The sequence below is a fragment of the Erigeron canadensis genome, chromosome 9, assembly GCF_010389155.1.
Source record: "Erigeron canadensis isolate Cc75 chromosome 9, C_canadensis_v1, whole genome shotgun sequence".
Classification (NCBI taxonomy): domain Eukaryota; kingdom Viridiplantae; phylum Streptophyta; class Magnoliopsida; order Asterales; family Asteraceae; genus Erigeron; species Erigeron canadensis.
The window spans coordinates 7,384,475-7,397,932 of NC_057769.1; the positions used below are offsets into that span (position 1 = coordinate 7,384,475).

The following is a 13,458-nucleotide window of genomic DNA, read 5'->3' on the forward strand; positions in this document are numbered from 1 at the left end:
AAAGTTATGAACATTGAATATGCATTATTGCATTTTCATTATTGTACGCACGGTTGTTCTTGATTAGTTAATGAGAAGGGGACCGAAGTTTTTAAGTAAGATCTACATGGCATTCGCAAGATATAATTTTTAAAGGCACATGTTGTTGCGTAATCATTACACACACAACACGATTATGTCTTTTGTTACTAATTTTGGCTCCATCATCTTCCATTTATATAGTCATAATAACTTTCTTAATCATTTGTTTCTCATCTTCCCTTTATCTAGCTATAATAACTATTTAATCATTTGTTTCACATTTTTGTATACGAATTGTTGGTAATACAAGAATGCTAAATTGTGTAACACAATGACATATTGATCACATGTTAACAACTTTCAAAGTATTGACATGTGCTTCTATGTTTCATGTTTTACATTGCTAGAAATTGGAACAAAAATCAACTTATATCAACATATGATGATATTGTTATCATTATATAACAAACTATGCATCAAAATTGTTGTTGTTTTGTGTTTTCTCACTTTAACTACAAAATATTCACACAAATTTCATTATTTTATCTATTTAATTGAGATAAAGAGTTAAATACTAGAGTAGTTTTAAGGAGCCTTTTTAGATATTAAAAAAAATAAATGCATGTCTAGTAGCATTGTTTTGATATAAGTGGAAACATACAAAATCCATAGCCGTTCTAACATCACAAAAGTGAATTGAAGGTCTTGACTAAAGTCATGATAGCGGCTACTTTTGATTAAACAATGATAAAGCGTTTGATAATCTGATATTATTGTTAGTCTTATGTTTACACCATTCCGGGAAATGGGTCTACATTACACTTTCAATGGCTATCTCTTCTTGCCAACAAACTTTTTCCTAATGGATTTTAATTGGTTTTCAGATTATAAAAACAGAATGAAAAACACAAATTTGTCGTTATGTTTAAGATAATGATATTAGCATAATCTAAATTGGGAGTCAAAAGATCAATATAATACTTATACGAGAAACAAAGATATTGTTATAATTAGTTTTATCTAGGATAGTAGATAGGACATTTGTTGAAGGAAACTTTTGTCCATATATCCATCAACAATGTGGTTTGATTTCTTAAGACAATGGTTCATTTGGTCCCAAAGAAAACGACTTCACCATGAAACCATGCCGGATTTTGGTCTGAAACCACACCTAGAACAACATGGTTCTCGGTTTAGTAGTAGTCGTCCTACTATGATTCTTATAATTCCTTGATGAATATAGTGATATTCGTTGCTAATCGACTGAAGCAATGATAAAAAGATTTATAATTTTAGTAGACTAACATGTTTATTCAACTCAACCTTTTACAAATGTATTCATTTATTTTTATTTTACTTGGCTCCACTCAACGATCTTGTTATGCATATGTATAGTTTTGTAGACTAAACATAAAGACACAATAATAATGATAGGGAAACATCTTCCACCGGCCGACCAACGATTCCGATGTCCTGTTTTGACGACCATCTCTGATTTACTGACTGTTATTACTGACTATGTTTCGATCTATAAACAAAAACCAAAAAAATGGTCAGTAAAAGTAAAACAAGGCGTGCCTAATGACGTCATGATCATAGTCTCGAATGAATCAATCTGACCAATAAGAGAAATCAAGAATATTTACAGAACAACATCACTATCACACTTTCACTTTCTCTTTGCCCAAAATTAAAAGCAAAAAAATTTTTTACCTCTAAATTTGTGACTTCAAAGGGGGTTGGCCATGTGTTTCTGTACTCACTAATTTGGTCACTAAAATGTGATCTAGATCTTTTTTTTTTCTTTTGGTAAAAGCAAATATGTGAAAAAGGGGGTATTCGATTCCACTAGTTCACAAAGTTTTATGTTATGAAAACTTGTGATTTCCAAGCTATGTTTGTTATGTCATGTGATTTAGTGCAAATGTTAATGTAGAGGTAATCTATTACTACCTTTTAGGATAAATTTTAAAGTTTTATTAATAGTTTAAGATTAGAGTAGATTTGTTGTTAAAAAAATCTGATAAAATGCAAAAGTGCTAAAGAAATCCACACTTGAAAGATGACTTGACCTGAATGTATTTGATTTAAACAATTCGTGTTACTTTATTTAGGTTTTGGATTGGATATGTTGTTTGGTTGCGCTTCACGCATATATTTGATATATTGATATATAACGGGAATACAAGGATGCCCGACACTTAAGCTTATGTGTGGAACCCCTCACATACTAATATTTTATTCTTTCTTGTTTAATGAATAAATACATGGGCCCCCATGATTTTTATGGATTAAAAAAACAATGCATGAGTGTTTTAAGCCTAAGCTTAAATACCCGACAACGTTGATCATAAATTGGATCGGGCTCAATTTGGATAACTCTATGACACAAAACATTTTGATAAATATAGTCTTTAGTATGGTTAATAACCATTAATATTAGTTAAAGGCTTGCGGCATTTCATCAGCCGGTGGTGCAAAACTACACCATTCTTTGTTTTCCACATCAAAGACCTACTCAAGTTTCACGAGCATTCAAGGAAGAGAAAAGAGAAAAGAGAAAAGAAGAGAAAAAGACTTTAAAGGGTATCATTATACTTAGTTGTTGGTACATTTAAAAAGCAAGAAATGATATCAAATTTGATAATACTAGAGTAAGTACAATGAGGATTATTCAAACTATTAAATCACTTGGGTTTTTGTGGTTTAGAAGTAGAATGAAGCAAACAAGTATTACATGGAACAATTGGTGTAATTTCAAACACTTGTAAATCTTTGTATATTTATACCGTCGGTTTTTGTCATGATGAATGTGAATACAATAGTTACCTTTTAAAAAAAAATTAAAGGCTTGCAGCTATGTTTAGCCGTTCTAAATATGTTCAACATTTATTTTAGAAATACCAAAAAGAAAAAGCTTAACTATTACACAAACGTAAATCATTTACATACTTGTCTAGATTCGAGAAAAGGTAAAGGAGGGATGTAAGTGCTAAATGCATTTTAACTTTTTTGGAAAGATCTTGGTGACTTATAATTATATAAATTTTTATGATTACATTTTAGCCTTTTATGAATCCCAAATCCTATTTGAGATAAAAGGAAGATGAAAGCAAATTAGTTTGGGTGAACGGGTCTTAAACTTGATCCAACCCAAAACATGTGTTATTCTTAATAGGTTTTGTACATAGTTGAGAACTTGAGATTGTGAATAAACTGGAACTCAAATAACATGACCAATAAATAATTGGAATTTAAGACAACACTTTAAATTTTGTAGCCTAAAAATGTTGAGCTACTCCCAAATGTCTAGAGAGAAATAACAAAGATACAATGATATTTTTTTGAATAATGATATAAATGTGCTTAAAAGTGTGCATAATCCATTCAAGTTTTGACACATGAAATCCACATATTTTCTTTCATAATCTTTACCATTAAATTGGTCATATGTTAATCTCTCTTTATTAGGCATAATTTTAGGCCTACATATTAAACAAATTGATCATTTTACTTTTTCTTTTTGATCTGTTGTTTTTGAATGTGCATAAGTAAAACTTATGCAAACTACATAGTGTCAAAGAGCAAGTATCGAAGGTACAAAAAAACTCATCGCGTGCCACTCATGTGGGCACTTAATGGACCAGAAATAATGACCATCCAATTTTGAACCATTTATGAAGCCAAATGGTGATTATAAGTTTATCGATGTAATTTCTTTAAAATAGGGATGATTAATAAATTCGTGCAAACCACAGGAACAATCATGTAGTTTACTTATAGATTAACTTGTAACTTGTAAGGTTAGAATAGTTTGAATTTGAATGACTTTAGACTGGTCGAATATAAAAAAATTGGCATAATTCATATGTTTTAACTTTAGCAAACTGTATACCTAGTTGAAAATTGAAAAAGAACAAAATTTACCTATGTTTGAAATGATGGTTCGAAATATGTCATTTAATGCCTAGACCATGTCTAAGTTGTATTCAGTCAATAATTTTTGTAGGAGTACTATACAAGTCCTATAAACATCTCAAACACAAGATTTTTTACATATGAATTATTGTGGTTCATTTTTGAGAAATCCGAATAATATGGGAACGACTTAGTTTTACTTTATAATTCAAAGCAAATTAACGTTAACATAATACGGGAACGAATTAGTTTTACTTTATAAAGCAAATTAACATAATATAAAATAGACAGTCGACCACTTGGTCTGTCCCCGATAACTTTGAAGTTTATAACAACACAAATGTGATAGAAGTTCGAATAATAATAATTTTTCAATTGTTTGAGAAAAAGAAACACTAACAAAAGCATATTTCCCTTTCACTTTGTCATGGGGTAAAATGACATTCCTTTATCAAAAGGAATGAGAAAAACTTGTCCAATTTCATCAATCAAATCATAAGGTACTTATGGACAAATGATAAAGCATTGAACCATCAAGTCAGTATACGTATTGTAAGAGTAATATTACGTACTAAGTCAGGAACATCAAAAAAAAATTTAATATGTTTATGTGAATATATATCCACTTGAAATTAACCGAATCATACTTTTAAAAACACCTGTCAAGTATTTATAGGAGCGTGAAGCTTTTTCATTGAAATACGGACTTGAACCCATGACCAATATGTTATGAAGAAGGTAAGTCGTATTAATACGAATGGACCAAAAGGCACACGATTGCTAGGTTGGTTAGACCAATGATCAATAGTGTCACTTGATCAACATGTTCGATTATAACTATAATGTGTGATGTTCGCAAGGGCCATAAGCCCACAAGGGGTAAAGAATGGTTCAAAACCAAGCCCAATAGCTTCTGGCGAATAATTCTTCTTGACATGGATATTTCCGCCAAAATCAAAACTCAGCTCAAAGGAGATGATAGATTGGTTTTTCAGGTTACATCTAGTCCTCTTACTGGTCTTATATAGATCAGCCATACCCTCCCCCCTATGCTGAAAAAATACTCCGAGTAACTTATATTTTAATTACAATAACAATATTATTTCTTAATCAATAATTTGAATCTCTAGATAGAGCTATTTATGAAAGGGTTAGCTTAAATACTGTTAACATTATTTAACCTTTCTGATGCACCTCACATTCAAGGGGGCAGGATATTTATTTCTATCATGTGTCAAATTAAAGAAGATAGTGTGAGGGTAGCACCAGAACAGCTTATAGGATTTTCCCGTTTATGAATTTGGATGTTGAAAGAATTTAAAAATAGGTTTTGGACTTTAGACGGCTTAACGCACACAATAGTTTCATTGTAAGAGTCTATTTGACCAACTTAAGAGGGAACAAAAGTAGACGACCCAAATTGACTCATTCACAAGTAAATTGGTCGACATTGTCAGCTTACATAGTCTCTTCCTAGTTTGCATAGTTTGTATGAACAAGCAGTTCACCACAACTAACGTTACTCCAACTCCGCTCTACACGACAACAAAAACGAGAACCAAAACGTGGCAAGATACATATATGGACTATGAATTCCCAACAACACTAGCTCCACTTCCTGTTGCAGCTGTGGTGACCTTGAAGCTCTTTGACAACCAAATAGCAGTTTCTCTAGGAGACACCTTTTCAGGCCCGAATGGCTTCAATAGCACTGCCAATTCTTCTATCCGTTCTTGTTGCATTAGCTGCGCACTGAACTCTAACAACCCCTCTAATGCTTCGGCACGTTGTTGATATGATGACATGTCAAATCTACGCCTATCCCCCCGTGAATCTGAAGATGTATCATCACTCCTGTTGTTTGTAGAATGTGCCCCACTAGCAGATGTTTGGTGACTTTGAATGGGGTTCACGGTCTTGACTGTACACATGTCTATTGTAACTGATCGGTCCAGGATGGGGCTTGGAGAAGTACTGGAAGAACACTGAGCTGATGTTGTAGAAGTTCTACAAACAGGCAGGATTAAGGGTTCTTGTGTAGAGGTTAAAGGAAACTCTGTCATTTTGTCCATGCGGGGAGCATTGACCGATACGTCTGGGGATTCAAAACCCAAGTAGGGATTTCTGGCTCTTGCTGCCAAGGGTAACGACGTCCTACGAGTTGTTTGTGATGATTGGCTGGCAGGAGATTGTGATACTGGGAGCTGAACACATAACATAAATGAGCTTAATGACTATTATATATGGGGGAAGCGAAGGTGGTGTTGTCTCCCACCCAAGTTGGGTGAAAAACAAAACCCACTAGGGTGTGACTTAATTAGTTAATTGTATCTAAGGGCGTGAAGATGGACTAGACCATACCACTATACCAGCTGAATTGATCCGACTAGTTTGGGTTTAGAACAGTAACATGAACTATAAGTGCATGCATGACAGCATGAGTTTGTTTTAATGTAAAATCTAACATCATTTCAAGTTTGAAAACAAAAGCAGTTAGGTTTTGATTTGGACTAGACCTAACCAAAAACCAACTTTATATTAAATCCATAACCTAATAAAAGCTGATTTTGAAAAATCTATAACCAACTGAATGTGTCTGGTTCTGTCCCAATTTGGCCTGGTCCTGGTTTAGTTAACTGATTTTGCAGTCTGGACCATATCTAGAAGATTACATGTGAATCAAATTTCTAGAGGTGGGGATTTCATCCAATTTACTTGTAAATGGATAGCTTTTGGACTTTTGGTTACGTTTAGCCTCAACGAGTCAAGTGGGCCAATTTAGGTCAAAACTCAAAAGTTGCCTAAAGGTTGATTTAAATGTATACAACATCCTCCATAGTTTTATACAAAAAGCCTGATTCGAATGTAGCTATACAAAGGTAAAATTATCGGAATTAACTGGACAAAGAAGTTTCAGGCCAACCCTGTAAGACTCGTTTTGGCATTTACCAAAAGACTCCATATTGACCCATCATTCAGCCTCTTTACTGATTGCACATGTACTAATTTCAATATAAAAAGAGATTATTTGGTTAACAAGAACATACCAAATCGCGATTTGAACTCCGTCTGATTATTTGTCTTCTAGGAGTAGTAACAGAAGTTTTTGCCAAAGTCGATCTAGGAGTTCTGACAGCATTTGATATCTTCGCAGCAACTAATTTCTCAGTATGTATATATTCTTCAACACTACCAATGGATAGCTTTCTAGTTGAACTTTGAGAGAAAGAAGAGTGTTGATCATGTTCAGAGATACTAGGATTCAAAGCCCTGTCACCATTAATAGATCGCCTTTTCTCATTGTAATGATGAAAAGTACGGGGCTCGGGCTCAATGAATGTCGTTTTCTTCTCATAGTTGCAATCTGACCATCGCCCTGGAAGTGTTTGGCGTCTAGGCCCGTTGAAGTTAAGTTGGAGTTTATATACATAAGGTTGAAGATGAGAATGTTTAAGCAAATCAGCAGCCTGGAAATTGAGTCCCATATAAGGTTCAATAACAAAAGTAGATGTTGCAGAAAGTTTAAGATTTTTGGCCTTTAAGAAAAAGACTGTACATACACTTGGTCTCATTTCTGGGTTTTTACGCAGCATGCTCTTAATAAGCCCTCGACTACAAACAGAAATTAGACGTTGAAGTTTAGCAATCGGCGAGGACAGAAATTAAGCAAAATGACAAAAATCAAATAACTCACAATGTGCCAGAATACATGGTTGGAAGCGGAGACACTATAGACTTGTTTATTTTGTTGATCAAAGATTGCATATCCTGCTCAAAAATGAAGTTTAGAAGTAGATCATTAACTATTTGACTATTTCACATATAGATGTAATAAAATGATGACACATATGTCATGTCATATACTACACAATAGAAAGATGTTAATTTTAATATGGTAATAAGACAACTCCTTCGTTTCTAGCAAGCACATGATCAACTTACAAAAGCTTTAAATGCATTCTTGAAAGCGGCCATTTCATACATACAGCATCCTGCGCAAGTTGTATGTACAATTCACATTAAACACCATCACAAGAACAAAAACTAAAGGTTTTAGAAATTACCTAATGACCAGATATCCGATTTACAACCATATGGTATATCTGCTAGAAGTTCAGGGCACATATAACTAGGAGTTCCCACAACCTGAAAATGAAAAAGTTATAAGAGAGATATTTGACCATTGCTCAGACTTAAAACTCCATTCAATCTAGAAAATGAAATGCAGATAGAACGTTAATTACCGAGGATGCAAGATCGTCAGAAGTCAACATTTTTGCGAGACCAAAATCACCTGAAGAGAAAAAGAGAAACTTAGACTAAAATCACTCTACGGTTTCAAGAATTTAGATAGAAGATGGTCAATTGTTACCTAGCCGGATATCCTGATCTCTTGTTAGGAATATATTTGAACACTGAAGCAAAAAGGGAACTTGTCATATTAATACATATTTAGATACACAAGATAAATATGGCCATCATATTGTTTAGACTTTAGGGATGTGACTAACCTTGACATCACGATGAATTATATGATTAACATGCAGATAATCGAGTGCCACTAGTAGTTCAACAAGCCATTTGCAGAGTTTCTGCACACACAATTAAAGGTATTCAAATAAAGGTCAGTGATGTGAAGTTTAACGAGACCCTAGCAAAAGGCATAGCAAATGAAATTAATAAACAACAAAATATAGGAGAAACTGAAACCTCTTCTGTAAAATGAGCACCATTGGCTTTCTTTATCGCGTCCGCCCTGGTTGAACATATAATTAGTACTGTAATAGTTTGGAGGAAGGACCATCATACTATCAAGTGCTAAAACGGTGAAGAATATAACTTACATATCTCCTCCTTCACAGTATGCTATGACAATGCATACATAGCAACCCTGACAAAATAAAAAGTTGGATAGACTAATTTAAAATGCAGACAAAACATCAAAATTGAAGTGAAGCACAAAAAACTCAACAGAGCACAAACCTTTTCGACCCATGAATCTTTGTACTCGACTATATAAGGATTTTGTACAGTGGAAATAAGTTCCACCTGCATAAAATAAAACTATATTAGCTTGTATACTCAATTATGTTACTCTATCAAGGTGGATCTTCAAATGATGTTTTCAAATCAATTAAGCTCTAGACACTAGACCCCTAATTATGTTACGTGATTTGCAATCACTACAATTAACAACAAATGCAAACATGGTTACCATTTGAACTAACTAAAGCATATCTTCATAAGTCATACAAAGCGAAAAAATTTCAATATATTGAAAGAAATATCAACCTCAAGGAGAGCAGATCGACGGGTCCTATCAGACTGCCGAGCAAGTCGAATCTTCTTTAAAACATACCTGAAAAGATGAAACTTGAATCAATACATACAACCAACAATAATCAAAATACCAAAAGATAACCCAATACAAACAAACAAAAAACTGACCTTTTCTTTTCATGTTTATGCCTCACAAGGAAAGCACAAGCAAAGGAACCTCTCCCAATCTGTTCAAGTATTTCGTAGTTCTCCATTTTATGAACACTTTTCGATCAGTCCCTCCTAACATACACTAAGCATACACATACACACATCAAAAACTCAAAATTGGTCACCAATAAAAACAAACCAACCTGCAAATTCAAAATAAATAAAACTTTTTAAAGTACTAAAAAATTGATGATACAAATAGCTCATCTACTTAAGTAGTTGATGATCATTACACTCAATAACAAAAAACTAGAAAAAGACAGTACTATAGAGTTCAGGTTGGCAAGAACTTATTTCACACTTGTCTACTGATAAATACACATATATACACATATATATTTATATCACATACATATAAATATACAAGAGAATAATAAGTATACCTCACATATACATGAGACTAATTACTTCAATCAATTCATACTCAGGGTCTCAAAAAAAAACACTGACCCTACTCAAGATTTTCATATTTTTCTACATAAAATTCAATAAGTTGATAAAGACTAATTACTAAAATACTACCACTACCACTAATATATATATTTTTTTATCATATACACAAAGAACATTAAAATAAATTAAAAGTATAAACTATAGCTTATAACTAAAAGATTATATTTATCTCTAGAGCCCACTTCTTAATCAGTCCAAAAAGTGGAAAAAGTTATAAATTTATGTGTGGTGTCACATAAACCTTTCTTTACTAGTACTATAATAATATAAATTAAAATAATAATATAAAATTTAATTATTTTCTCATTCATAATATACTGGTTTAAATAAAATTTCACGATTTTCACCCTTAAACTTTTACCAAACTTCCCCTTAAAAAAAATATTATATATTAATCCATGATTATCTTTATCAATCTTTTGTTGACTAATTAATTGTGCAGTCAATTAAAGGTTTCAACTTTCTATCTAAAAGAAGTTAAAATGAAATTTTAATAGATACCCACAAATTTTTAACAACTCAAAGTTTAAAAAACAAGAAATATATATACTTCAAAAAGGAAAGATTTAACCTTTAAAACAATAAATTGGCTGAAATTTGAAAATTAGTCCAATATAAGTTACTAAAAGTAACATAATTTCTTATTTTTTTATTTAAAATGTGACTTTTGAAAATAAACAAACCCATCCACCGTCAAATGGTGAAATACCAAGAACTGTAAAATAAAAAAAATAAAAAATTTAAAAAAAGAAAAAAAGATTGCATGTAAAAACTTAAAAGAAATAAGTAGTAAATATAGTGTTTAATGATACCTGAAAACAAAAAGAAATGATTGTGTGTGTGTTTTGCCGGTGAAGATCGCCGTGGAAGGTGGGGAGAGAAAAGATAGAGAGATGTGTGGGGGGCGGCAAAAGAGTTAGAAATTTTTTGGAATTTTGAAGGAAGAAAAAATCTATATAAAAAGGAATATATATTATTTTAATATTTTATTTTATGTGTATTTCAAACTTCAAAACGTGCGCACATATTTTTGTGTGTTGATTATGTATTTCCTAAGATTTTAGATTATTTTATCTCGTGATATGGATAAACAAAGTCAAATATGTCATTTAAGTGTTTGTCGTTGAGGCCTTGAGAGGGAGTTTCCGAATCAATTTCCTTTATTAAAAATTAAATAAATTAGACTTTTAAAAATTAAAAGTGGTTACTTTTTTCTTAATATATTCGTAGTAGATAATGTTGAGTAACTGTTTGAGGATGATACAAATAAAGTAGTGATTCTTGGTTATTAAACTATTCGAAGGCTTTAAACTTACATGTTTACATACATGTAATCACAAATTATAGGAAGTGCAATTATTCACAAGTGTGAGCTAGATAAATTTCTAACCACGGTTTAATGTTTTGATACGTATATAAAAGGAAAATGATTGATATGCCTAAATAATATGCATAAAGATGTGTCTAAAAATCTAGTGTTGACATGATTAAAGGTGTAGATCAATAAAGAGAATAAGAAATCTTATATGTCACTTATAGAATGTATTAGAAATGTTTTTAGGTCTATGTTTAAACATTTATATCATTATCCATATAAAAATGTTGAAATCATCTAAAATGTGTTATGAAAATATCACTTCATATCAAGTCTTATAAAAGTACTTGTAAAAATGGAAAATAATTTGTATGTATATATAACTTGTCTTCAGCTACTATTGTAGGATAGAAACTTTGTTTTGGTTCATTGTATGTAAGTAACCTGTTAAACTGAATGAATCGCATAAATAATCTGTTAAATGCTGATGTGGTGGTCTCTTATTGGGCCACATATCAGATGTTTGATGGTGCCACATTAGTATCCGGCCGATTTCTTACAACATTCGTTCAGTTTTGAGACAAACTTACATACAATGAATCAAAACAAAGTTTTTTTTCCTACAATAGTAGCCAAAAACAAGTTACATACATACACAAATTCTTTTCTCCTTTTCATTAGATCTTTATCATATGAAATTATGGATTAACACTGGTATATCTCCTCACCATCACCATGCACAAGTTTATCTATACACGTTTATAAAAAAAAAGTTACCCTCTTTCTTAAACGTTAATAGTTACACATTGAGAAATTACACGTATACCCTCCCTATTCCTTACCCCTTGAAAACACAACTCACCCCTTGTTAGTATACGTATAGCATTGAGATTTAAACGCTCTATTCGGGGGGGGGGGGGGGGGGGGAGAGAATAGGTGTACATCGGATATTTTGTGATGTCAAATGTATCCGCTGCAACACATAGGTACCGCCCTAGTCTTTAAAGACACAAACTAAATAACGAGTAAATAATATCTCAAACCATAACCAAAAACCAATAAAGATAACACAAGAAGAAATATCAATTTATATACATGATAGCATGAGAAAAAGAATGTGACGCCCCAAAGAGACAAATACCTATTCGAAATCTCAAACATGTTATAAGGAAGACAATATATAACAAATTAACAAGTTTCGTAACCGTATTGCTACCAGCTTTTAACAGCTAAAATAAAGTTTCATTGAATTTTAAAAGTTTTTTTATTTAAATATCCTTGAATGTTTATAAAGACATAACGCCATCTCTCCTAGAATTCTTTAAATACTTAATTATTATAGGAGGACTACTTTGCAGACCCGACCAAATGACCAATTCATGACCGGAGTATATAAATTTTTTGGAAGTTATTAATTTATTTAAAATTTATCTACCAATAAATTAAAACAAGATTAAAATGTTCTCGAAATGACGTAATCCTTAATAGACATGTGTCATTTTAATTTATTTAATTCTATTAAATTAGTTTTTCTAATTGTATATAGATTCAATTTCATTATTAGACTAAGATCTAAACTTTAACTCTAATAATAAATACAAAACACATTATAACCTTATTTTATTAATCATTTTCTCATTAATAACATTGAATTTTTTTATTTCTTAATTTCTTTTGTTACTTATAATAATAAGTTATTAATATGAAAACTCCAAAAATTTGAGTGTACGATCTGAAATTATAAGGCTATTTGTCGTCATCTATAATGCTTACAAGTTCTGATTTTGATATGATTGTAAAATTTTAAGGTAAATTCGAAACTTTAACTAAGCATGTATTATAGTATTTATCATTACCTTTAATTATAACTTAGCTTCAATTATCGGTTAAGTTTAACTACAATTAATTTCATAATCACGAATCATGCATAAGACATATTTGAATTTTTTTTATGATACAGTTTATATAGCTACCGTAAATCGTATGGGTATCAGGACTAGTAATAACATAAAATAGCTAGTCTTATTATTATTATATTATATTTTATTTTATTATTGTTAAGATATAATCGTCATTATCTTCTTGAGTCTTGACAATGATGGACCCTTCGAATCAAAATTAAAAAGCCATAGCCAGTAGGTCGTAGGTGCCTATGTGTGGTCAACTTTGGTCTACCAAAGATTCTTTCAGTTTATACGATTTATAGAGGTAACGATTTAGTAAGTTTTAGCTTAAGTTTTTACCAACGGTAACTTACAATT

The 13,458-nt window shown here is 31.6% G+C and overlaps 1 protein-coding gene across 2 annotated transcripts; it reads right to left on the reverse strand.

Moving 5' to 3' along the window:
• Positions 1-5,275: 5,275 nt before the first annotated feature.
• On the reverse strand, positions 5,276-10,808 carry LOC122582613 (serine/threonine-protein kinase Nek2-like). 2 transcript variants are annotated; one of them, XM_043755031.1, is made up of 15 exons: positions 10,695-10,808; positions 9,388-9,511; positions 9,232-9,298; positions 8,923-8,988; positions 8,784-8,830; positions 8,650-8,695; positions 8,451-8,531; positions 8,312-8,354; positions 8,184-8,233; positions 8,004-8,085; positions 7,882-7,931; positions 7,634-7,707; positions 7,500-7,551; positions 6,987-7,406; positions 5,276-6,143 (listed from the first exon to the last, which is right to left on the reverse strand). In XM_043755031.1, the coding sequence occupies exons 2-15, from the start codon at positions 9,471-9,473 to the stop codon at positions 5,526-5,528; spliced, it is 1,782 nt and encodes a 593-aa protein (XP_043610966.1). In that variant the 5' UTR covers positions 9,474-9,511; positions 10,695-10,808; the 3' UTR covers positions 5,276-5,525. The 2 variants fall into 2 exon arrangements, with proteins under 2 accessions (XP_043610966.1, XP_043610965.1); XM_043755030.1 differs by having other exon boundaries at positions 9,388-9,572.
• Positions 10,809-13,458: the final 2,650 nt, after the last annotated feature.

Excerpts from the sequence above, each read along its gene's own strand:
- LOC122582613 (XM_043755031.1), bottom strand. The coding sequence starts at position 9,473 with ATGGAGAACTACGAAATACTTGAACAGATTGGGAGAGGTTCCTTTGCT. Across the intron at positions 8,355-8,450 it reads TAATTCATCGTGATGTCAAG|TGTTCAAATATATTCCTAAC; the intron begins GTTAGTCACATC and ends TTTTTGCTTCAG. Across the intron at positions 7,932-8,003 it reads ATCGGATATCTGGTCATTAG|GATGCTGTATGTATGAAATG; the intron begins GTAATTTCTAAA and ends CAACTTGCGCAG.